The sequence below is a fragment of the Myotis myotis genome, unplaced genomic scaffold (genome assembly GCF_014108235.1).
Source record: "Myotis myotis isolate mMyoMyo1 unplaced genomic scaffold, mMyoMyo1.p scaffold_m19_p_16, whole genome shotgun sequence".
NCBI lineage: Eukaryota > Metazoa > Chordata > Mammalia > Chiroptera > Vespertilionidae > Myotis > Myotis myotis.
In genome coordinates, this window is record NW_023416320.1 from 118235 (window position 1) to 140509 (window position 22275).

The window sequence follows — 22275 nt, forward strand, 5'->3', positions numbered from 1 at the left end:
AGTAGGAGGTGTGCGGAGGGGACAGCCTGCAGGCGGTCCGCTCAGAATAGGAGGGTCCCTGTGCGAGGGGGCGAGGAGGCATGAGCTAGAACGGAGCCTTGTAGGGACTACACGGACGGAAGCGCGGAGAGGCCATGGACGGAACATACTAGAACATGAGAGGAATGCGCGGCACCGTGCAGAAGTGTAAGTGTGCGGCGCCGGTCCTGGGAGGGCAGGAGGGGCTGGAGCGGCAGTGAGACTTGAAGAAATCCTGGCTGAGGGTTTCCAACGCCATCCAGCCACAGACCCAGGGGCTCTGAGAGCCCGAGCGCCCACCGCCGGCTGGTGAAAATGAAGGGAAAGAGGAAATGTAAGCAGTGGCCGGCAGGAAGGACAATGACGTTCAACGAGCGAGAGGCCCGAGGCTGGAAGGCCGCGGAGGGACCCGGAATTAGGGCGCTTTGGGGTCAGGAAGGGCCGCCAGCCTTTCTCACCATCACCCCACGGGAGGAAGCACTAACCTGCATCAGGCAGAGGGACGGCCACCCAGGTGCAGGGAGAGAGCGAGTGCGGACAAAGGGGCCGAGCAAAAGGCAGGAAAACTAAACGCGCCGACGGTTGTAAGTCACGCCGTGTGGGATCGAACACGCACACACACGAGACACAGTTAGCAGAACAGACACGTTGTCAACGAGAACTTACAACCCGGAGCCCAAAGGCTCACCCAGACCCGGCAACACGGGCCCCGCCCACAGCACTGCTGTGCCGCCGCCGCCTGGTGGCAGCAGACAGTAACTGCGAGAAGCCGCGGGAGAAAAGTTCCATCAGCGCCTGTCGGATGAGCAGGTCATTGCTGTTTTCTGCCGCATTTCTTTTTAAGAAAAAATAGTAAAATGCAAAGTGACATCTGAGCATCATAGAGAATTCAGCAAAACAAGCTGAAATCCCAAAGATGGGAGGAAAACAACAACCCCAGTCCCAGCAGCCGGAACAGCCAACACCGTTGGGTGAGCTTCATTTTGGACGACTTCGCACGCAAACACAGAGAGAAGCCTGGGTGAGGCACAGATGGGCAGAGATACTGTCATAAACCGTAACAATCATACTTCAGATGCAACTTCAACTTTAATTTTACTTGATTTTCACAAGAAAAAGAAAGAGAAGTTGATGGAATTGCCGGATTCATAGAAATAGTTCCTCTAGACAAGAGAGGCCCGAGGCTAGAAGACCTGAAACAGTGGTCGGCAAACCGCGGCTCGCGAGCCGCATGCGGCTCTTTGGCCCCGTGAGTGTGGCTCTTCCACAAAATACCGACTTCCGCGCGTGGGCCACGAAGTTTCAATCGCACTGTACGTGGGCCCGCACGTGGTGTTTGGTGCCACAGCCCCGCGGGTCCCCTGCCTCCCGCCCGCCGGACCTGCCTCCCCTCCTGCGCCCTCACGGGGGCCGAGGACTCGAACCCGGGACTCGAACCCGGGACCTCCCGTTACTGTCCCCTGGTATCCACCACGCGGCGCCCGCCCTTCCGGAACCTTCACCCCCAAAGCGCCTGCCCTTCTGGAACCTTCTCCCCACAAAGCGCCCGACCTTCTGGAACCTTCTCCCCCAAAGCGCCTGCCTTTCTGGACCCTTCTCCCCCCAAAGCGCCCGCCCTTCTGGCACCTTCCGCCCTTGGGAGTGGGAGCCTGGCCTCGGCAGCTGAGTGCGGGGCCTTCAGGGAGCGCATCCCGGGGCGGGGCCTCGGGCCCAGCGGCTCCTGCAGCGCATGCGCCGCTTCTGGAAGGTTCGGCCTGGCCTTCGTGGTTCAGGCGCCACAGGGACCAGGTAGGTGGGTCCAGGCAGCGCTGCTCCGCTGACTGGAGCCCCGGGTGCGGGCGGGGCCTCCCCAATCCCGGCCGCCGGCCACGCGTGCCGCCCCGACCCGGACTGCAGGCAGGGTGCTCGTGAGGAACATTCCAGAAGGAGCCCAGGACCTCACCTGCAGGGACCTCAGGCTTCCTTGCCCGGGGCTCCGCAGGTGCCCTGTGGGGGGCCCCCCCGCGATGGGCGGGGAGGAGTCGCAGGGGGACAGGAAGGGGCAGGGGTGCGGGGGAGAAGGGGGTGCGGGGACGGGTCCGCGCGGTCCGGGGCTGGGCCCTGCGTGGTGGACACAGGCCCCGGGGCTGCCCCGGTGAGGAGCAGGGGGCGGGCCCTGTGTCCATGGCAACAGGCTTTGACGGACACCTGCTCCGCCAGGGCCGGCGCCGCTGGAGATGACGGTCCTCCTGGCCTTCCTCCTGGCCCTGGGCCTGCCGCGGGCGGAGACCAACGTCACCGGGACTGGGCGGCAAGGTGGGTCCTGCACGCGCCGGAGCCGGAGCCGCGGCGCGAGGGCCGGTGGGCTGGGCGCTGGGCGGGTGCCGGGCAGACACCAGAGCCCGGGGTCTCTGTTCCCAGAGCCGCAGGGTGCGAGGTGCCAGGGGTGTGGGGTGGGGTGCTCCTGGGTCAGGAGTGGGTGCATGTCTGGGTGTGGGCGTGAGGGGAGCCAGGAGAAGAGACAAGGAACTCGGGTGGGTGCGCGGTGGGGCGAGGGGGATGGGCCCCGGGAGGGGGGACGGGGGGGGGGGGGACGGGGGAAGGGCGGGGCGGGGCAGGGGCGGGGCTAGGAGGGGCGGGGCTAAGAGGGGCGGGGGGTGTGGGGTCGGGGCGGGGCGGGGCGGGGCTAGGAGGGGCGGGGCTAGGAGGGGCGGGGGTGTGGGGTCGGGGCTTGGCGGGGCTAGGAGGGGCGGGGTGTGTGGGGTCGGGGCAGGGCGGGGCGGGGCGGGCTAGGAGGGGTGGGGGTGTGTGGGGTCGGGGCGGGGCTGGGCGGGGGCGGGGCTAGGAGGGGTGGGGGGTGTGTGGGGTCGGGGCGGGGCTGGGTGGGGGCGGGGCTAGGAGGGGCGGGGTGTGTGGGGTCGGGGCAGGGCGGGGCGGGGCGGGGCTAGGAGGGGTGGGGGTGTGTGGGGTCGGGGCGGGGCTGGGTGGGGGCGGGGCTAGGAGGGGTGGGGGTGTGTGGGGTCGGGGCGGGGCTGGGTGGGGGCGGGGCTAGGAGGGGCGGGGTGTGTGGGGTCGGGGCAGGGCGGGGCGGGGCGGGGCTAGGAGGGGTGGGGGTGTGTGGGGTCGGGGCAGGGCGGGGCGGGGCGGGGCTAGGAGGGGTGGGGGTGTGTGGGGTCGGGGCGGGGCTGGGCGGGGGCGGGGCTAGGAGGGGTGGGGGTGTGTGGGGTCGGGGCGGGGCTGGGCGGGGGCGGGGCTAGGAGGGGTGGGGGTGTGTGGGGTCGGGGCGGGGCTAGAAGGGGCGGGGGTGTGTGGGGTCGGGGCGGGGCGGGGCCGGGCCGGGGGTCTTGGGGGGGGCCCTGACGCGGAGCCGCCCGCTCCCCAGGCGCGCTGCAGTGCCACTCGTGCGAGGAGTTCTACACGCTGAGCTGCGCCAAGGCCACCGAGTGCGAGCCCGGCAACGTCTTCTGTGTCACCGTTGTCGTGAGTAAGTCGAGTGGACCCCGAGCAGCAGGGCCGTGAGCTGTGAGGGCCACGCACCTGGGCATTTTTAACGGACCGTGTGGCTCACCAGCGCCCTGACCGGGAGCCAGCGCGGAGCTGGCCCACACCCAGCCTGGCACCAGCGGCTCCCGGGGCCAGCTCCGAGCCCTGGGCCGTGGCTCCCACGCGTGTGTGTGCTCACAGAGGCCTCAGCGCCGGTGGCTCCCAGACAGAGCCCGGCACAGGGACAGGCCCCGCGTGGGGCGGGTGACACCGACCGCACAGCGCGGCCCGCACCGGCCGGCCCACGATGGCTGCTGCCCGCCCGGGCGCCCTCTCCGTGGGCCTCTGGGTGGGTGAGGCGCCCGGACCCCGGGCCGGGCGGGCTCCGCAGGAGCCGTGCGGTGTCGCTGCTGGCCGCTGACGTGGCGCCGCCTCCGGCCTGTTCCCCGCAGGAATGCTGGTCCGTTTCTTCTACGTGTCCAGGCAGTGCACGGAGTACTGTCCAGTCATCAGGCCGTTCGACGTGCTGCCGTACCAGTCTTATGTCCTCCTGAAGCCGACGCCTTTCCTCTACGCCTCGTGCTGCCGGACGCCGCTGTGCAACACGGACAGCCCGACCATCAACGACACCGAGTGGCAGTACTACCGCGAGGCGGGGGGCGCGCGGCGCCGCGGCGGGGCCGGGCTCGGGCTGGCGCTGCTGCTGGCGCTCGCCGCCCTGTCCCTGGGCCTCAGACCGTCCTGAGCGCATGGCCGCTCCGGGCGGCCGCCTCGCTCCTAGGAGCCCTCCCTTGGGGGTGGGCTGTGGCATTAAACTTGTTTCCTGGATGGCGGTCTGGTGGTCTGGCTTCCGCGGGCGTGGGACCCGGAGGCAGGGAGGGTCGGGCTGGCCCAGGGCTGCTGGTGGCAGTTGTGTTTACAAAGGGGGAGCCGGCTTGTGGGGGATGGTGATGACGTAGGGACACACATCACCCCCACTCAGGATGCAATATGGGAAGTAGGAAGGGAATAGGAGACATTCTGTTCATTCCTTTTGTCTTTTTTGTTTTTTTTTAAAAATATATTTTATTGATTTTTTACAGAGAGAAGGGAGAGAGATAGAGAGTTAGAAACATCGATGAGAGAGAAACATCGATCAGCTGCCTCCTGCACATCTCCCACTGGGGAAGTGCCCGCAACCCAGGTACATGCCCTTGACCGGAATCGAACCCGGGACCCCTCAGTCCGCAGGCCGACGCTCTATCCACTGAGCCAAACCGGTTTCGGCCCTTTTGACTTTTTAAAAATGTGTTTTTAATGATTTTTTAGAGAGAGGAAGGGAGGAGGGAGAGGCTGACGCATGGCTGTGAGTAAGCGGTGACCGGCTGCCTCCTGCACCCCCGGCACTGCTGTCTCTGAAATGCAGCCTGCGGCCCCATCGCCTATGACTGGCAGCCTCCGCCCTCTCCTCACCTCCCAGCGCTGCAGGAGGGGCTGCAGGACCACCGTGAAGAGTAGCGTTCGGAGGCTCTGGACTTTGGGGCTCACAGGGTCAGAGCAGGAGGCGGAGTGCGGGGGGGGTGGGGGGGGCAGGACCCCTGGTGTGGGTAGGGTGTCAGCCTGGGACCCTGTCCTGATGAGGGAGACGCTGCAGCTGCTCATCCTTAGCTCGTCCTCCCAGATCCCAGGAGTCAGGAGAGAAGGGACTCCACTGCACGAACTTGGACTTCACCCCCAATGTCACCAGAGTGGGGACACCCCATTCTCCCCCGTGCTCTGTCCTACCTCCGTCCCTGGGGCCAGGTGGAGAGCATTGGGGCCCACATTGTTCACACGTGGTTTAAAGGCATGGTTCACACGTGCACCCATGCCAAGAGGGCCAAAGAGTCAGGCTCCAGTTCTGCAGGGAATCAGTGCTTCTCCCTGGGTCGGGTGGACTCAGGGGGGTGAGGGGGGGGGCAGCCTGGGAACCTTCCAGAAAGAGTCTCCGTGGCCCCAGAAGGAGGCAGGGAGGGCAGGCAGAGGGGTCTCCTGTGCCATCCCCGAGGCGCACGGAGGAGGCGTCTGTGTCCCATCTGAACCTGCACCCAGACGCCTCAGTCTCGGGGGACAGGAGGGCGGCCCCTGTGGGTGGCCGGCAGCCCCCGAGCGGGAGCGCATTGGTGGCCTCTGTTAGGTCCCCGTGTGCTCACCCTGCCCCACACCTACTGCTCACCCGCTCAGCGTGGGGAGCAGCCGTGCTGGGGGTGTGGGGTGTGGGGGTGGGGGGCAGGCCAGCGGGGCGCTGCGCGGAGGCGCAGAGAAGCAGGGCAGCCGGGCAGGCGTCCCGACAGGAGGCGGGTGGGCGAGGAGGGGGTCACTTTCCAGGCCTGGGCAGTGGGAGACGGGGCATCACCGGAGGGAGCGGGGGTCGGTGCCGGTGCCCGGACAGCCTCCTGGGGGGTCCCTGCGGACGAGGGCGGAGGGGAGCGCGGGACGAGCGGGGGGGAGGCTTCCTCAGCTGCAGGCACGGGGTGTCCTCTGCTCCCGGAAGTGCAGGGGCGGAAGCGCAGCTGCAGGGCAGCGACCCAGCCAGGAGCAGGGGGTGGTGGTGCGAGCGCGGGTACTTCTGGGAGCGCAGGCCCGCTGGGGGCGGGGTCTCCAGAGGCCCCACTGGCTCCCATCATGCTTCGCGCAGCTTCTTGAAAGTTCTGCTTCACTCCCATGACAGTTGGGCCAGCCCAGAAGGTTCCATAAGGTCAGGAGCTTTGGGGGGGGCGGGTCCCATAAGGTCAGGCGCTTTGGGGGGGGGGGTTCTAAAAGGGCAGGAGCTTTGGGGGGCGGGTTCCATAAGGTCAGGCACTTTGGGGGGCAGGGTTCCAAAAGGCTGGGAGCCTGTAGGTAGAAGGGAGGTGTGGAAGGTTCCAGAAGGTCTGGGCGCATCCTGGGCGGAGTCCGCAGGCCCAGACCTCAGCCTTGGGTCAGGGGTGCGGTCCTGGGGGGCAGCCTTGGGACAGGAGCCCAGCATAGGGGTCATCAGCCTGCCGAGCTCCAGCCCCGCCCCTACCCGCCTCCCCCTCCCCCTGCTCCGCCCACCTGCGCCCTGGCCTCCTGCCCACAGGTCGGTCAGTCCTGCCCACGATGCTGCTGCTCTGCGCCCTGCTCCTGTCCGGGCTGCAGCTGGGGATGAGCAAATGTGAGTGCCCGCCCCGCCAGGTCTGAGGGAGAGGCCCCCCCATGGACCCTGGTCCTGGGAAGGTTGGGGTGCGGTTCCCACCCTTCGCCAGCCGGAGCCTCTGGACCCCGAGCCAGGAGGGGTGTAGTGTGGGGGGGGGGGACTTGGTCTGGAGCCGCGCCCTGGAGGCCTGTGGGGCTCCACTCAGGCAGGCAGCAGGGGTGCCGGGTCCAGGGAGATCTGGGGGTACTGGCCTCTGAGGGGGCCGCACCCCCGGAGCAGAGGTCTCCGGCTACCCTGCGGGGTTCCCTGGGCCTGCCTCTGGGAACAGGTGCACTCCCGCTGGACTTGGCTGCGCCCAGGGAGCTGGTCCTGCCCAGCCTCACAGCCCGCCCAGGGCTGAGCCCTGCGCACCCCAACCTCAAGGCTGGGAGAGGGGCGGGGTGGGCAGGCAGTGCTGGTGCAGGAGCGCCCCTCTCTCCTCAGTCACCTACAGCCTGAGATGCTACGAGTGTGCGACCATCAACACCTTCGAGTGTTCGAATCTTAAGACCTGCGAATACGAGATCAGGCGCTGTCTGACGGTCTCCATCCGTGAGTGCCCTGCCTCCCCGCGCACAGGGGCCGCCGAGGACGTCCAGGGCAGAGCCAGGCGGCTTGGGCTGCGCAGCCCTGGCCCTGCCTGCTCTGTCCGGTCCCAGCGGCATGTGGTCAGGCACCGGTGGGCCCCCGGGACAGCAGTGGGAGCCGCCCCGCAGAGCCACGTGCTGGCAGTGGATGTGGCTCCCAGGGTCCCCAGCGCCTGGCTGGGAGTGAGGCCGAAGCTCAAGGCCTCCACCTGGTGCCCCCTGTGGCCAGGCGGTGCCTCGTGCCCCAGTGACTCTGGTCTCTTGAAGCTGACCAGCTGCCAGGCCAAGGAGCGGCCGCCCGCTGGCCTCCGGGACGACTCCTGCCCCACAGGAGGCCAGGCACGGGGCCAGAGCAGAGCCTGAGGTCCAGGGTGCTTCTCTTTGTCTCTCTGTCACCAGTAAACATATTCTCGGTGAGGACAGAGCAGAGGGAACAGGGCATTTCATCGGTGTGGCTGCATAAGGAGCCCATCACTCTCCGGGGGCTGAGCGGAGATGCTGGCCGCCCAGAGGGCACACCTGCGGGACCAGCTGCTGCTGGAGTCCTCGATCCTCTGGAGGACTTGGATATTCTTTCTCAGTCAGGAATTCTAGCCAGGGGCCTGGCCGGGGTGGTTCAGTGGTTGGGCACCGTCCCGGGCACCCAAAGGTTGCGGGTTCGATTCCTGGTCAGGGCACATACCTGGGTTGGGGGCTTGATCCCCAGGAGGGGGTGTGCAGGAGGCAGCCGATAGATGTTTCTCTTTCATCGATGTTTTTCTCTCTCCCTCTCCTTCCCTCTCTCTGTAAAAGTCAATTTAAAAATTAAAAGAAAAGAATTCTAGCAACGTAGCGACATCTGTGGTGAGGCTGTGGGCACGGCACAGTCCCCGATAGAAGCGTGAGCGTGAGCGTGCCTGGTGTTTACAAGCAGAAAACGTGAAGCAGTGGCTTCCTTTCCAGGCCTGAACTCCCGGGAAGTGCTCGTGTACAAGAACTGCACGAACAACTGCACGTTCGTCTATGAGTCCGAGATGCCGCCCCCAGCCCCTAAGGCCCTGAGGACCAACAGCTTCTACTGGGTGAGGTGCTGCGGCCTCATGAGCTGCAACGTCGGGGGGCCCACCAACCTGGAGCGGGACATCCTTCCCGACCAGACCATCGAGGAGGAGCTGGAAGGGGCCGTGCGCCTGGGAGGCGGGGGGCTCTGGGGAGCCCTCCTGAGCTGTGCCTGCATCCTCCTGAGCAGCGCCCTGACGTGAGAAGAACTCGCCTCGGTGACCGGGTCCCCCGCCCCCACCCCCATTCCTCAGTGCAAGTTCACGCCCCTTTGCTGTCTTGTGAGCCAGTTACCATTCACAGCGAGTCACCCAGGCGCGGAGAGAAATAAAGGGCTTCCGTGGAGCTGGTGTTGAGAAGTGTGCTTCCCTCTAACGTCCCGCACACAGGCCACACTTTCTCCCAGCGAAGCCCAGCAGCTGCAGGGAGGGTGTCCTGGAACAGGGTCCCAGCCGCGCAGAGCTCAGGCCCCTCCGCCCCTGGCCGTCCTGCAGGTCTGGGCTGGGCAGCCGAACAGAGCCTGTGCCTGGCGCCAGGGCCACTGCCCTGGGGACTGCCCTGCGTCCCTGTGCGGGCCACCCAGCTCTGCGGGAACTGGTCGTGTTCCCCCAGGGACTGCTGAGTAGGGCGAGGGACCCCAAAGCCGCTGCGATGGCCTGGAAACCCGGGGAGTCTGGCTGCTGCCGCCAGGTCTCTGAATCGCTGCCTGACTTTAATTCTGGGACCACAGTCACCGCACAAACTCAGCATCTAACAGGGCGGGACTCGGCATTTTAGCATGTTCACCAGGTGCAGCCATCACTACTCAGGGCAGGACACTTTCACCCTAGAAAGAACCCTGCCTCAAATATGCAGCCCCCCTGCTCCCCAGCCGGGCACTGGGCTGGGCTGGGTCTCTGGAGCTGGGTGCCCGGCTCTGGGCAGGCTCCCGGGAGCCGTGTCTGCAGGGGAGGAGGGTGGAGAGAGGTGGGAGAGGAAGCACCGCTCGCAGCAGGGCCCGCGGGGAGGCCTCCTATGGAGGTGGAGACCCCAGAGCCACCCTGAAGGCGGGACACGCAGGGGCGGTGTAAAGGCACCCACCTGAGCGGGGCTCTCACCCCGTGGCCCTGAGGCCTGTGGCAGCCTCTCCACGGGGGTGAGGGTCAGAGCAGGAGTTGGAGTGCGGGGGGGGGGGGGGGGGGGGGGGGGCAGGACCCCTGCTGTGGGTAGGGTGTCAGCCTGGGACCCTGTCCTGATGAGGGAGACGCTGCAGCTGCTCATCCTTAGCTCGTCCTCCCAGATCCCAGGAGTCAGGAGAGAAGGGACTCCACTGCACGAACTTGGACTTCACCCCCAATGTCACCAGAGTGGGGACACCCCATTCTCCCCCGTGCTCTGTCCTACCTCCGTCCCTGGGGCCAGGTGGAGAGCATTGGGGCCCACATTGTTCACACGTGGTTTAAAGTGCACCCATGCCAAGAGGGCCAAAGAGTCAGGCTCCAGTTCTGCAGGGAATCAGTGCTTCTCCCTGGGTCGGGTGGACTCAGGGGGGTGAGGAGGGGGCAGCCTGGGAACCTTCCAGAAAGAGTCTCCGTGGCCCCAGAAGGAGGCAGGGAGGGCAGGCAGAGGGGTCTCCTGTGCCATCCCCGAGGCGCACGGAGGAGGCGTCTGTGTCCCATCTGAACCTGCACCCAGACGCCTCAGTCTCGGGGGACAGGAGGGCGGCCCCTGTGGGTGGCCGGCAGCCCCCGAGCGGGAGCGCATTGGTGGCCTCTGTTAGGTCCCCGTGTGCTCACCCTGCCCCACACCTACTGCTCACCCGCTCAGCGTGGGGAGCAGCCGTGCTGGGGGTGTGGGGTGTGGGGGGGGGGGGCAGGCCAGCGGGGCGCTGCGCGGAGGCGCAGAGAAGCAGGGCAGCCGGGCAGGCGTCCCGACAGGAGGCGGGTGGGCGAGGAGGGGGTCACTTTCCAGGCCTGGGCAGTGGGAGACGGGGCATCACCGGAGGGAGCGGGGGTCGGTGCCGGTGCCCGGACAGCCTCCTGGGGGGTCCCTGCGGACGAGGGCGGAGGGGAGCGCGGGACGAGCGGGGGGGAGGCTTCCTCAGCTGCAGACACGGGGTGTCCTCTGCTCCCGGAAGTGCAGGGGCGGAAGCGCAGCTGCAGGGCAGCGACCCAGCCAGGAGCAGGGGGTGGTGGTGCGAGCGCGGGTACTTCTGGGAGCGCAGGCCCGCTGGGGGCGGGGTCTCCAGAGGCCCCACTGGCTCCCATCATGCTTCGCGCAGCTTCTTGAAAGTTCTGCTTCACTCCCATGACAGTTGGGCCAGCCCAGAAGGTCCCATAAGGTCAGGCGCTTTGGGGGGGGGGGGGGGTTCTAAAAGGGCAGGAGCTTTGGGGGGCGGGTTCCATAAGGTCAGGCACTTTGGGGGGCAGGGTTCCAAAAGGCTGGGAGCCTGTAGGTAGAAGGGAGGTGTGGAAGGTTCCAGAAGGTCTGGGCGCATCCTGGGCGGAGTCCGCAGGCCCAGACCTCAGCCTTGGGTCAGGGGTGCGGTCCTGGGGGGCAGCCTTGGGACAGGAGCCCAGCATAGGGGTCATCAGCCTGCCGAGCTCCAGCCCCGCCCCTACCCGCCTCCCCCTCCCCCTGCTCCGCCCACCTGCGCCCTGGCCTCCTGCCCACAGGTCGGTCAGTCCTGCCCACGATGCTGCTGCTCTGCGCCCTGCTCCTGTCCGGGCTGCAGCTGGGGATGAGCAAATGTGAGTGCCCGCCCCGCCAGGTCTGAGGGAGAGGCCCCCCCATGGACCCTGGTCCTGGGAAGGTTGGGGTGCGGTTCCCACCCTTCGCCAGCCGGAGCCTCTGGACCCCGAGCCAGGAGGGGTGTAGTGTGGGGGGGGGGGGACTTGGTCTGGAGCCGCGCCCTGGAGGCCTGTGGGGCTCCACTCAGGCAGGCAGCAGGGGTGCCGGGTCCAGGGAGATCTGGGGGTACTGGCCTCTGAGGGGGCCGCACCCCCGGAGCAGAGGTCTCCGGCTACCCTGCGGGGTTCCCTGGGCCTGCCTCTGGGAACAGGTGCACTCCCGCTGGACTTGGCTGCGCCCAGGGAGCTGGTCCTGCCCAGCCTCACAGCCCGCCCAGGGCTGAGCCCTGCGCACCCCAACCTCAAGGCTGGGAGAGGGGCGGGGTGGGCAGGCAGTGCTGGTGCAGGAGCGCCCCTCTCTCCTCAGTCACCTACAGCCTGAGATGCTACGAGTGTGCGACCATCAACACCTTCGAGTGTTCGAATCTTAAGACCTGCGAATACGAGATCAGGCGCTGTCTGACGGTCTCCATCCGTGAGTGCCCTGCCTCCCCGCGCACAGGGGCCGCCGCGGACGTCCAGGGCAGAGCCAGGCGGCTTGGGCTGCGCAGCCCTGGCCCTGCCTGCTCTGTCCGGTCCCAGCGGCATGTGGTCAGGCACCGGTGGGCCCCCGGGACAGCAGTGGGAGCCGCCCCGCAGAGCCACGTGCTGGCAGTGGATGTGGCTCCCAGGGTCCCCAGCGGCTGGCTGGGAGTGAGGCCGAAGCTCAAGGCCTCCACCTGGTGCCCCCTGTGGCCAGGCGGTGCCTCGTGCCCCAGTGACTCTGGTCTCTTGAAGCTGACCAGCTGCCAGGCCAAGGAGCGGCCGCCCGCTGGCCTCCGGGACGACTCCTGCCCCACAGGAGGCCAGGCACGGGGCCAGAGCAGAGCCTGAGGTCCAGGGTGCTTCTCTTTGTCTCTCTGTCACCAGTAAACATATTCTCGGTGAGGACAGAGCAGAGGGAACAGGGCATTTCATCGGTGTGGCTGCATAAGGAGCCCATCACTCTCCGGGGGCTGAGCGGAGATGCTGGCCGCCCAGAGGGCACACCTGCGGGACCAGCTGCTGCTGGAGTCCTCGATCCTCTGGAGGACTTGGATATTCTTTCTCAGTCAGGAATTCTAGCCAGGGGCCTGGCCGGTGTGGTTCAGTGGTTGGGCACCGTCCCGGGCACCCAAAGGTTGCGGGTTCGATTCCTGGTCAGGGCACATACCTGGGTTGGGGGCTTGATCCCCAGGAGGGGGTGTGCAGGAGGCAGCCGATAGATGTTTCTCTTTCATCGATGTTTTTCTCTCTCCCTCTCCTTCCCTCTCTCTGTAAAAGTCAATTTAAAAATTAAAAGAAAAGAATTCTAGCAACGTAGCGACATCTGTGGTGAGGCTGTGGGCACGGCACAGTCCCCGATAGAAGCGTGAGCGTGAGCGTGCCTGGTGTTTACAAGCAGAAAACGTGAAGCAGTGGCTTCCTTTCCAGGCCTGAACTCCCGGGAAGTGCTCGTGTACAAGAACTGCACGAACAACTGCACGTTCGTCTATGAGTCCGAGATGCCGCCCCCAGCCCCTAAGGCCCTGAGGACCAACAGCTTCTACTGGGTGAGGTGCTGCGGCATCATGAGCTGCAACGTCGGGGGGCCCACCAACCTGGAGCGGGACATCCTTCCCGACCAGACCATCGAGGAGGAGCTGGAAGGGGCCGTGCGCCTGGGAGGCGGGGGGCTCTGGGGAGCCCTCCTGAGCTGCGCCTGCATCCTCCTGAGCAGCGCCCTGACGTGAGAAGAACTCGCCTCGGTGACCGGGTCCCCCGCCCCCACCCCCATTCCTCAGTGCAAGTTCACGCCCCTTTGCTGTCTTGTGAGCCAGTTACCATTCACAGCGAGTCACCCAGGCGCGGAGAGAAATAAAGGGCTTCCGTGGAGCTGGTGTTGAGAAGTGTGCTTCCCTCTAACGTCCCGCACACAGGCCACACTTTCTCCCAGCGAAGCCCAGCAGCTGCAGGGAGGGTGTCCTGGAACAGGGTCCCAGCCGCGCAGAGCTCAGGCCCCTCCGCCCCTGGCCGTCCTGCAGGTCTGGGCTGGGCAGCCGAACAGAGCCTGTGCCTGGCGCCAGGGCCACTGCCCTGGGGACTGCCCTGCGTCCCTGTGCGGGCCACCCAGCTCTGCGGGAACTGGTCGTGTTCCCCCAGGGACTGCTGAGTAGGGCGAGGGACCCCAAAGCCGCTGCGATGGCCTGGAAACCCGGGGAGTCTGGCTGCTGCCGCCAGGTCTCTGAATCGCTGCCTGACTTTAATTCTGGGACCACAGTCACCGCACAAACTCAGCATCTAACAGGGCGGGACTCGGCATTTTAGCATGTTCACCAGGTGCAGCCATCACTACTCAGGGCAGGACACTTTCACCCTAGAAAGAACCCTGCCTCAAATATGCAGCCCCCCTGCTCCCCAGCCGGGCACTGGGCTGGGCTGGGTCTCTGGAGCTGGGTGCCCGGCTCTGGGCAGGCTCCCGGGAGCCGTGTCTGCAGGGGAGGAGGGTGGAGAGAGGTGGGAGAGGAAGCACCGCTCGCAGCAGGGCCCGCGGGGAGGCCTCCTATGGAGGTGGAGACCCCAGCGCCACCCTGAAGGCGGGACACGCAGGGGCGGTGTAAAGGCACCCACCTGAGCGGGGCTCTCACCCCGTGGCCCTGAGGCCTGTGGCAGCCTCTCCACGGGGGTGAGGGTCAGAGCAGGAGTCGGAGTGCGGGGGGGTTGGGGGGGTGGGGGGCAGGACCCCTGGTGTGGGTAGGGCGTCATCCTGGGACCCTGTCCTGATGAGGGAGACGCTGCAGCTGCTCATCCTTAGCTCGTCCTCCCAGATCCCAGGAGTCAGGAGAGAAGGGACTCCACTGCACGAACTTGGACTTCACCCCCAATGTCACCAGAGTGGAGACACCCCATTCTCCCCGTGCCCTGTTCTGCCTCCAAACCTGGGGCCAGGTGTGCAGCACAGCCTCAGCATTCTGGGCAACCCTGGCCTTTCCTGCAATTAGGATTTGGGGTGTGGGACCCCTCTTCTCCAAAGCCATGCTCAGCTCCCAGGCCTAGGACCTGAGCGCGGATTGGCCCCGGGTGTGCGGTGCCTACTCTGCGTCAGTGCGCAGGGCAGGTGAGCAGGTGACAGCTTGAACTCTGACCCGCAGAGGACCCCGCAGAGGTCCTGGCTGGGGTCTCGGATGTGGAGGGCGGAAGGGGTCGCAATGCTAATTATTGAAGGATGGGTCTGGGGATGGAGGCGCGGTGCAGGGGCTGGAAACAGGCACGGGGCGCGCTCGCCCCTCCTGCGCCCCTAGCGGCGGGGACAGGCACTGCCGCGGGCTGCGCTTAAAGGGTGTGCTGAGCAGAACGGGACCCAGGCGGCTGGGCTGGGAGGGAAGGTGGAGGTGAGTCTTACTGTTGCTGTTGCAAACGGTAGACACCCAAGGTCTGGGAGAGATTCTAAAATCAGGTGTGATGCTGAAAGGTATCCTTTAAGAAGAGGAAGAAGAAGAAAAAGGTAAAGATACAAATTATGAACAACAAACACACATCCATCAACAAGTGAATCTGAAAATAAAGTGAATAATCTGATGAACAGAATGAACTGGTGATTATCATAGAATCAGGGGCATAGCAAGGGAGTGGACTGACTATTCTTGGGAGGGAAAGGGGTGTGGGGGATGCAGGAAGAGACTGGACAAAAATCATGCACCTATGAATGAGGACAGTGGTGGGGGGGTGAGGGCGGAGGGTGGGAGGGGAACCCGGTGGAGGGGAGATATGGGGGGAAAAAAGAGGAACAACTGTAATAATCTGAACAATAAAGATTTAATTTAAAAAAAAAAGAAGAAAAAAAATAAAAATAAAATAAAATCAGGTGTGAACACAAACCAAGGAAATCACGTTCAAAAAGGATCCGACCCGGCCCGAGTGGCTCAGAGGTTGAGCGTCACTGGTTCGATTCCCGGTCAGGGCACAGGCCCAGTTGCTGGCTCCATCCCCAGTGTGGGGCGTGCAGGAGGCAGCTGGTCCATGATTCTCATCATTGATGTTTCTCTCACCCTCTCCCTTCCTCTCTGAAATCAATTAAAATATATTTATAAAAAGTGGACAAATGGCTAAATACCTTGGCTCAATTACACATTTAATCAAAAGCCCGCCTCCCCCACTTTTTGTACGAGAGTAAAAGAAAAATAGGGCGCACAGAAGTCTCGGCGATAAAGATCTTCTCACCAAGAGCCAAGGGACAAAATCATTACAGATCAGCCCAGTCCTCCCATTTCCCCCGTCGCCTCTACGATTGCTAGAGAGGCTGCTGCTCCCCGGGCAGCTGCCAGGAAATCGGTGCTGCCCCGCGGGGGGCAGGAGGCGCACAGGCTGCGCCCTCGCCAGCGCCAGGCCGGAGTGCGGGACCTTCCTCCCTCCATGGCGCGGTGAGCTGGAAAACTCTGCCACCGATCCACTGTGGCGCGGGGAAATGGGAGGCTGGGTTTTGCCAACCAAGGATCAGTATCCCTCTCCCCCACCCCCACTCACCAGCTGTGGATCCGGCCAATGGAAGCCCGAAAATAAAAATGTAAAAAAATCCTCTCGCAAAAAATAAAAAAAATAAAAAGTGGGCCCAGGGTTCCCAGTGGGGAGCCCTGCACAGACCCGACAAGCAGAGGCAGCTGTCGGGGCTCCAGCAGGAGGAGGGGAGTTCCTCCTTGCCAGCCAGCCGCCCCGCCGGGCCAAACCCTCGCCAGGACACCAGACTCTCCAGTTCCCGCCCACAGGCCTTGGGGCTCAGTTCAAAGCCCCTCCCACTTCCTCCTTTTTCTCTGTAAAGTTCCACCTGTGTTTGCAGAACTCAGTTTTTGGGATAGCATGCTTGTTCCGGATTACACTTCTCTGCTATTCCCTAGCAAACCCCAAATTAAACTGGGTGTGTGGGGCAGGCTGGACTGTCCCAGGGTCACCCTGCGGGCCACGGGCTGCTGGGACACCCCGTTGGTCCAGTTTGCCGCCTCCTGGGTCCTGGGGAGTATCAGCCGCCCACGCTCAGGAACATGCGCGTCCTGCATCCCGGCTCCTTGCTGCCCAGACAGCCACCCCCGGGGACCCCGAGAAAATTACCCCCGCTCTCCTCCCCCACCCAGCGTCTCCTCTTAGAGGCTCCAGGAAGGAAGTGGGCAGGCAGCTCCCGTGCGGGGTGCACTCAGAGGCCGCACCCTGAGACCTCACAGCGGGAGAGTGTGGGGAGCCCATCACCTGGCTGGGCTGGTCCTACTCCTGTCCATGGGCTCCCCCTCTGCCCTCAAGGGTCTCCCCCTCCTCACCCCAACTTCAACATGTGGAGACACGGCCTGCGTACAGGGCCGGGGAGCGGCACCTGACCGGCCCCTGTGAATGTGGGTCTCCCACACCCCCACACACAGCCTTTCACGCTGCGCCCCAGCACTGAGGGCCTGAGCTGGGCACTGCAGAGGGATCACCAAGGCCTGGCCTGGGGCAGGGGGGCCCCCGAGCCCGGCTGTCCCCCCTCCCGCAGCCTCTCTGCAGCACCGTCACTCCCAGAGGCCTGGGCTGGTCACTGGGCCGGTCGCCTGCTGGTGGCTTCCTTGAGCGGCTGGCTGCAGTCGGGCGCCTGTGTGGGTGGGGCTCCCCCTCCTGGGAACTCGGGCAGGGAGTGCCCAGCGGGAAGGTTGCGGGATGTTCCTGGCCATGGGCTCCACCCGGCCTCTCCCCAGCATTCCACACGGTCTGTCACACCCTTCCCAGCCATGTGCCCCCCCCCCCCTTCTAAAAAGGGTACTTTTATTGATTTCAGAGAGGAAAGGAGGAGAGAGAGAATCATGGATCGCTGTCTCCTGCACGCGCCACACTGGGGGGCCTGTGCCCCAACTGCAAATCGAACCGTGACCTTCTGGTTCATAGGCTGATGCTCAACCTCTGAGCCACGCCGGCGGGGAGCCATGTGCCCCCTGAAGCAGAGCCAGGACTGTTCTCAGATCTGGGCAGAGGGCTGAGGTGGGGTCTGGGGAGACACCAGGCCTGAGTCCAGGACGGCTCCAGGCGGGGCCCCAGGCTTGGGGGGCAGGTGGAGAGGGAGGGTGCGGTTGGAGGAGGTGCATGGACTGGATGATGGAGTGGATGTCACATGGTCCTCAGAGCCTGGCCTGGAGGCGGAGAGCAGTGGCCGAGTGCCGCTGGGGTGCTGGGCCCCTCAGAGCAGCGGCAGCGGCACCCCGAGGAGGTTGCTGGAACGCGGGGGTCTCAGGCCAGCACTGACCAGGGCCCCAGGCAGCCACAGTGAAGATCCAGACACCGCCCAAAGCCAGCTTTCAGCTCCGCGTGCCTCAGTTTCCCCTTTAAAGTTTCCCCATGTCCTGCAGACAGACGCAGGGCAGGGCCGTATCCCCCGCCCCAGAGTGGGCTGGACCCCATAGACCACCCTCCCTGTGCCTGCTTTTTTTAAAAAAAAATATTTTTTTTATTGATGTCAGAGAGGAAAGGTGAGGGAGAGAGAGAAACATCCATGATGAGAGAGAATCATTGATCGGCTGCCTCCTGCACGCCCCCCACTGGGGAGCGAGCCCACAGCCCAGGCCTGTGCCCTGACCTCCTGGTTCATAGGTTGACGCCAACCACTGAGCCCCGCCAGCCGGGCTGCGCCTGCCTCTTGCTCCCCGACCCAGCCGGGGGCTGCTGGCCATGGCGGGAGCGAGGAACCGAGGCTCAGCGAGGGGCACCGTGACCTTCGAGAGCACCCGGGCGCTGGGGGTGGGGCAAGCCGGGCGCCCGAGTCAGGTGGCCCCGCTCCCCAAGCTCATCTCCAGCTAAATTACTAGGTCTGTCCCGCCGGCCGCTGTATAAAGCCGCCCCACGCCTGCGCCCAGTCCCTGCGGCGGACACCCCACGATGAGGCCAGTCCTGGTGCTTCTGTTTCTGGCTGCGCTGTGCGCGGACTCGGGTAAGGGCCGCCCGCCTGGCGCCGGGGACGCCGTGGGTAAGGGCGGCAGGACGGCAGGGGCCAGGGGCTGGCAGGCCTGGCCGAGGGCCTGTGGATGGGGGGCTGCCGGGACGGAGGCTGAGGCCTCGCGCTGCCCTGGCCAGCCCGACGTGCAGACCTCTGTGTCCCTTTGGACCCTGTTTCTGGTCAGCCTAGTCCTTGTGGGGGTGAGGCTCCCAGTGACAGGCCGAGGCTGCGGAACGCTGGGCTGCGCTGGGGCCTGAGGTTCAGGGGTGTCTCAAGGGTCCTGTTTTCCGAGTGCAAAAGGAATTCCTCGGAGGCGGGACTCTCGGCGCTGAAACCAGGAAAATGCAGGGGTGGCTCCCCTCTCAGCCCCGCTGTGCCCCACCTGATGTGATGGCCCGGCTGTGTGGCTGTGAGCATCTGCGGCTGCAGCAAGGCCACCGGAAACGAGGCCTGGGGAGGGAGTGAGTGGGTCAGCCCATGATTATCAGCTGGATAATTACCCCCCACCCAGGGCTAATTACCCCCGCAGCCTCCCTGGGCGTGGGGCCTGAATGAGCCTCCTGTCTGCCTGCCCCGGGGCTGGGGCGAGGGTGGGGGGCTGTGGGTGGCAGCTTGGGGAGCTGGAAAGGCAGATGGAGGGCTGGTGCCCAAGGGCACAGGCTGGGACAGCACCTGCGTGAAGGGCCCCGGCTCGGGGACCTGGAGAGGTGAGCCACTGACCTCAGCACAGCCCCGACATGGGACCACGGGCCTCCCGGGGACACCGGGGCGCGGCCGGGTTCCTGTTCAGAGGAGCAAGGCTGCTCCCTGCCCGCAGCACCCAGGACACCGCTGCAGAAAGGGCCCTGCACAGAGACGCCCGTTTCTTCTAATGCATCTATAGTTCACATTTTTATGTTTTTATTGATTTCAGAGAGGAAAGGAGAGGGAGAGAAACATCAATGATGAGAAAGAATCATTGATCGGCTGCCTCCTGCACGCCCCCCAACGGGGATCGAGCCCGCAACCCGGGCATATTCCCTTGACCAGAATTGAACCTAGGACCCTTCAGTCCGCAGGCCAATGTTCTATCCACTGAGCCACACCAGCTAGGGTGAGGCCTATTCTTCTTGGAGGTTCCAGAACCCTGGCCTGGGAAGCAGGGCCTCTGATTTGGAGGTGAGGGGGCGCTGAGCTCACCCTCCTGCTGGCCCGGGGTTCTGCCACCTGCGCCCCCACACTGCACACCAGGAAAGGGGCTCCGACATCAGTGGGTCCAGCTGGGGAAGGTGCTGTTACCCATGTCATAGGCGCCAGCCCCCGGGTCAGAGCGGGCCCGTCTCGTCCTGCAGGCCACGGCACAGGGCACCCCTTGCGAGAACCCCCAGGGCACCTGGCTGCCTCCCCAGAGCCCTGGCTCAGAGGTGCTCCTCCCTGCAGCACAGGCCCATACCCGGAGGGCTCCTGGCTTTCCCGCCTGCGCCCCTGCCCCGTCAAAGCTCTGGGTCCTCCAGCCTGGTCCCCGCCAGGCACCTGCTCCCCAGGGCCCTTTCCCCAGACAGCACGTGGATGCTCCAGGGCCGCCCACCCAGGAAGCCTTTCCACACGGCCCATCCCTCTCAGCCAGCTGTCCCCTGGGCGGCCGGTGGGGTCCCCGGCCCTGGAGCCTGTGCTCATCTCCCTGTCCCTGGGACCAGCAGGCGGGGGAGGGGGGCAGGACAAGGGCCTGTGCTACAGGCTCCCAGTGATGGGCCAGGGGCTGGGTCACCGCAGGCCCCGCAGGGGAAGGGCAAGGCCGTTCCTTCCGATTCACTAAAGGGCCCGTGTGCACAGCTGACCTCCGGGCCGGCAGCAGGCCCCGGCCTCGGCCCGTGAAGGGCGCTGCAGGTCCTCCCGTGAGATCGGGCGTCTCTTAGGGGTGAGGACACCGAGGCTCAGGGAGAGGGGACCCGATGGCCTTGGGAGCTGACCCTCCTCGCATCGCACATGCTGCCCAGGGCCTCCCCGTCCCATCCTGTCGCCGGCTGCTTGCAGCTGCCGTGCCCCCCACCCCTGCACCCTCACTCCTGCTGACAGATAGGGACTCACACACGCAGGGCCACCACCACCGAGGCCCCAGGCCTCGGCCCATCCCGGGACCAGGAGCACCTCTGCGGGGAGGGAGCGGGGAGGCTGAGAGAGGCCAGCGGGCACAGGCAGCCCAGGCCAGGCCCGGCCCCAGCCACTCATGGGCCTGTGCTTCCCTCTTCTCAGCCCGGGCCCTGCACTGCCACGTGTGCTGCGGCCACGCCAACTGTGAGTCCCTGGTGGAGTGTGCCCAGACGGACAAGTACTGTGTGATCACGCGGGCCAGTGAGTACTACGCCCACCCCGCGCCCGCCTGCCGGGCCAGACCCAAGGGCAGCACACCCTCCAGCAGGAACCCCGAGCTGGCCCACCCCGGGCTGCAGCGGGCAGGGGCCCACCCGTCCCCACTCCCGTGTGGATGTGAGGGTCACAGCTCTACCAGCAGCCCAGCCCCACAGTGGGCTTTAGAGTTTAATATTTGTATGTTTTTTATTTTTTAAATATTTTTCATTGATTTCAGAGAGGAAGGGAGAGAGAGAAACATCTATGATGAGAGAGAACCATTGATCGGCTGCCTTCTGCATGCCCCCCTACTGGGATGGAGCCCACAACCCGGGCCTGTGCCCTGACCAGGGATCGAACCGTGACCTCCTGGTTCATAGGTCAATGCTCAACCCCTGAGCCACACGGGCCGGGCTGGGCTGGGCTTTACGGTTTAAATGAGAGTGAGTCCGTGGTCAGTAGGCCTGAGGGAACAGGTGTGGGCGGGGCAGCGGAGCCGGGCTGGAGGGCCTCTGGGGAGACGTTCCTTCCTGAGGGCGAGGGGCGGCTGCCTGGCCCGGCCCCTCAGGTGGGCCATGGGCTCTGTGCGCGGGCACTGCCCGCGGCTGAAACGCACAGGCAGCCACACGGCCTCGTTAACCCAAACCCCGCGGAGCTGGCTCTGCTGTGACCCACACTTCGGGAGGGGACATCGAGGCACAGGGAGGCCAGGCCCCTCCCTACGGAGCCCAGCTGCCGCCGGGGCAGGGGAGCAGCGCCTGCCGGTCCTCCCAGGACCCTCCCAGCTGCCCTGACCGCCCACCGCGGGGCTGGGGCAGATGATGGCAGTGGCTGAGGCCCGCTCCCTCCCAGGGCTCTGCTTCCCAGGGCAGCTCTGCCCCCCGCCCCCCCCCCCCCCGTTCCCCTGTGGGCCCCAGAGCTGCTGCAGGCTGTGCTCTCCCATAGCCCTGCGCCCCGTTTCCTAAGGCTTCCAGCCCCAGAAAGGGGCGGGGTGAGCACAGGGCCTGACCATCCTCTGGGCCCGAATCCCAGACTCCAGACTCGGTCAGAGGGAAAGGGGCAGAGACGGGGTGTGTGAGTCCCCAGGCCACTCCCTGGCCCCAGATGCCAGAGAGGAGCCTGGTCTGAGGGGAGACAGGCCTCCTGGGCCCAGAGGCACCAGGAAGGACCCCCTCCACTCACACACACGGGGCAGGCTCCCTCGGACCCTCACACCAGTCAGGCCCCAGGGCTTGGGCGGGTGCCACCCACGGCCTCCCTCTGTCTCCACAGCCAACCCCGGCGGCATCCTGGTGATGAAGTCCTGCGCCCCGACCTGCCCCAACAGCACCGTGTCCTCGGATGGCCGCGCCCTCTCCGTCTTCTGCTGCCAGGGCAGCCAGTGCAACCGCAACGGGGCCGGGGGCCTGGCGGGCGGCCGGGGCGCCCTGTGGGCCAGCGCCTCGGGCAGCCTGCTGTGGGCGCTGCTCTGGGCCTCCTGGTGAGCCAGCCCGAGGGCTGGCCGGGCCCTCCTGCCCCCTCGGCCTGGCTCGGGCTGCACGTGGCCTGTGTCCAGCCGGCCACCCCCTCAGCCTGTCCCCAAGGAGCCCCTGCGCCATGACCACCAGCCCTCCACCCCCCTGCGCCAGAGCCGTGTGCAGGGGGAGGCGGATCCTCGGTTCCCTGTGGGTCTCTCCCGGGGCCATTCACCCTCCATTCGCCGGCCCATCTGCGCAGGCCTCCCTCCCTCACAGCCCCTCACACAGCCACTGGGGCCTCCTTGGAGCCGGGCTGGACACCCCCGCGCCCCGGCTGCCCGCGGCAGGTCTGGGCCGGGTCTCCGAGGGGGAGCGCGTCACCACTGCCCGCTGCGCCCAGGGCACGAGAGGAGAATAAAGGTGCAGCCCTGCTGTCCTT

The 22275-nt window shown here is 65.7% G+C and overlaps 4 protein-coding genes across 5 annotated transcripts; all 4 read left to right on the top strand.

The window, feature by feature from the left end:
* The first annotated feature begins 155 nt into the window (after positions 1 to 155).
* Positions 156 to 4308, top strand: LOC118670758 (lymphocyte antigen 6K-like). Its single transcript, XM_036338118.1, has 6 exons — positions 156 to 186; positions 738 to 815; positions 1627 to 1806; positions 2218 to 2313; positions 3380 to 3481; positions 3933 to 4308. The coding sequence occupies exons 1-6, from the start codon at positions 156 to 158 to the stop codon at positions 4223 to 4225; spliced, it is 780 nt and encodes a 259-aa protein (XP_036194011.1). The 3' UTR covers positions 4226 to 4308.
* A 1833-nt stretch (positions 4309 to 6141) lies between these two features.
* On the top strand, positions 6142 to 8625 carry LOC118670494 (glycosyl-phosphatidylinositol-anchored molecule-like protein). Its single transcript, XM_036337541.1, has 4 exons — positions 6142 to 6196; positions 6560 to 6634; positions 7100 to 7207; positions 8185 to 8625. Exons 2-4 carry the CDS (start codon positions 6580 to 6582, stop codon positions 8481 to 8483), a joined length of 462 nt encoding a protein of 153 aa, XP_036193434.1. The 5' UTR covers positions 6142 to 6196; positions 6560 to 6579; the 3' UTR covers positions 8484 to 8625.
* Positions 8626 to 10939: 2314 nt separating this feature from the next.
* LOC118670551 (glycosyl-phosphatidylinositol-anchored molecule-like protein) lies at positions 10940 to 13001 on the top strand. Its single transcript, XM_036337565.1, has 3 exons — positions 10940 to 11009; positions 11476 to 11583; positions 12561 to 13001. The coding sequence occupies exons 1-3, from the start codon at positions 10955 to 10957 to the stop codon at positions 12857 to 12859; spliced, it is 462 nt and encodes a 153-aa protein (XP_036193458.1). The 5' UTR covers positions 10940 to 10954; the 3' UTR covers positions 12860 to 13001.
* Positions 13002 to 16915: 3914 nt separating this feature from the next.
* LOC118670541 (secreted Ly-6/uPAR domain-containing protein 2-like) lies at positions 16916 to 22275 on the top strand. Of its 2 annotated transcripts, XM_036337558.1 has the most exons (4): positions 16916 to 17102; positions 17924 to 18045; positions 20284 to 20382; positions 21652 to 22275. In XM_036337558.1, exons 2-4 carry the CDS (start codon positions 17994 to 17996, stop codon positions 21861 to 21863), a joined length of 363 nt encoding a protein of 120 aa, XP_036193451.1. In that variant the 5' UTR covers positions 16916 to 17102; positions 17924 to 17993; the 3' UTR covers positions 21864 to 22275. The 2 variants fall into 2 exon arrangements, with proteins under 2 accessions (XP_036193451.1, XP_036193452.1); XM_036337559.1 differs by lacking the exon at positions 16916 to 17102 and having other exon boundaries at positions 17632 to 18045.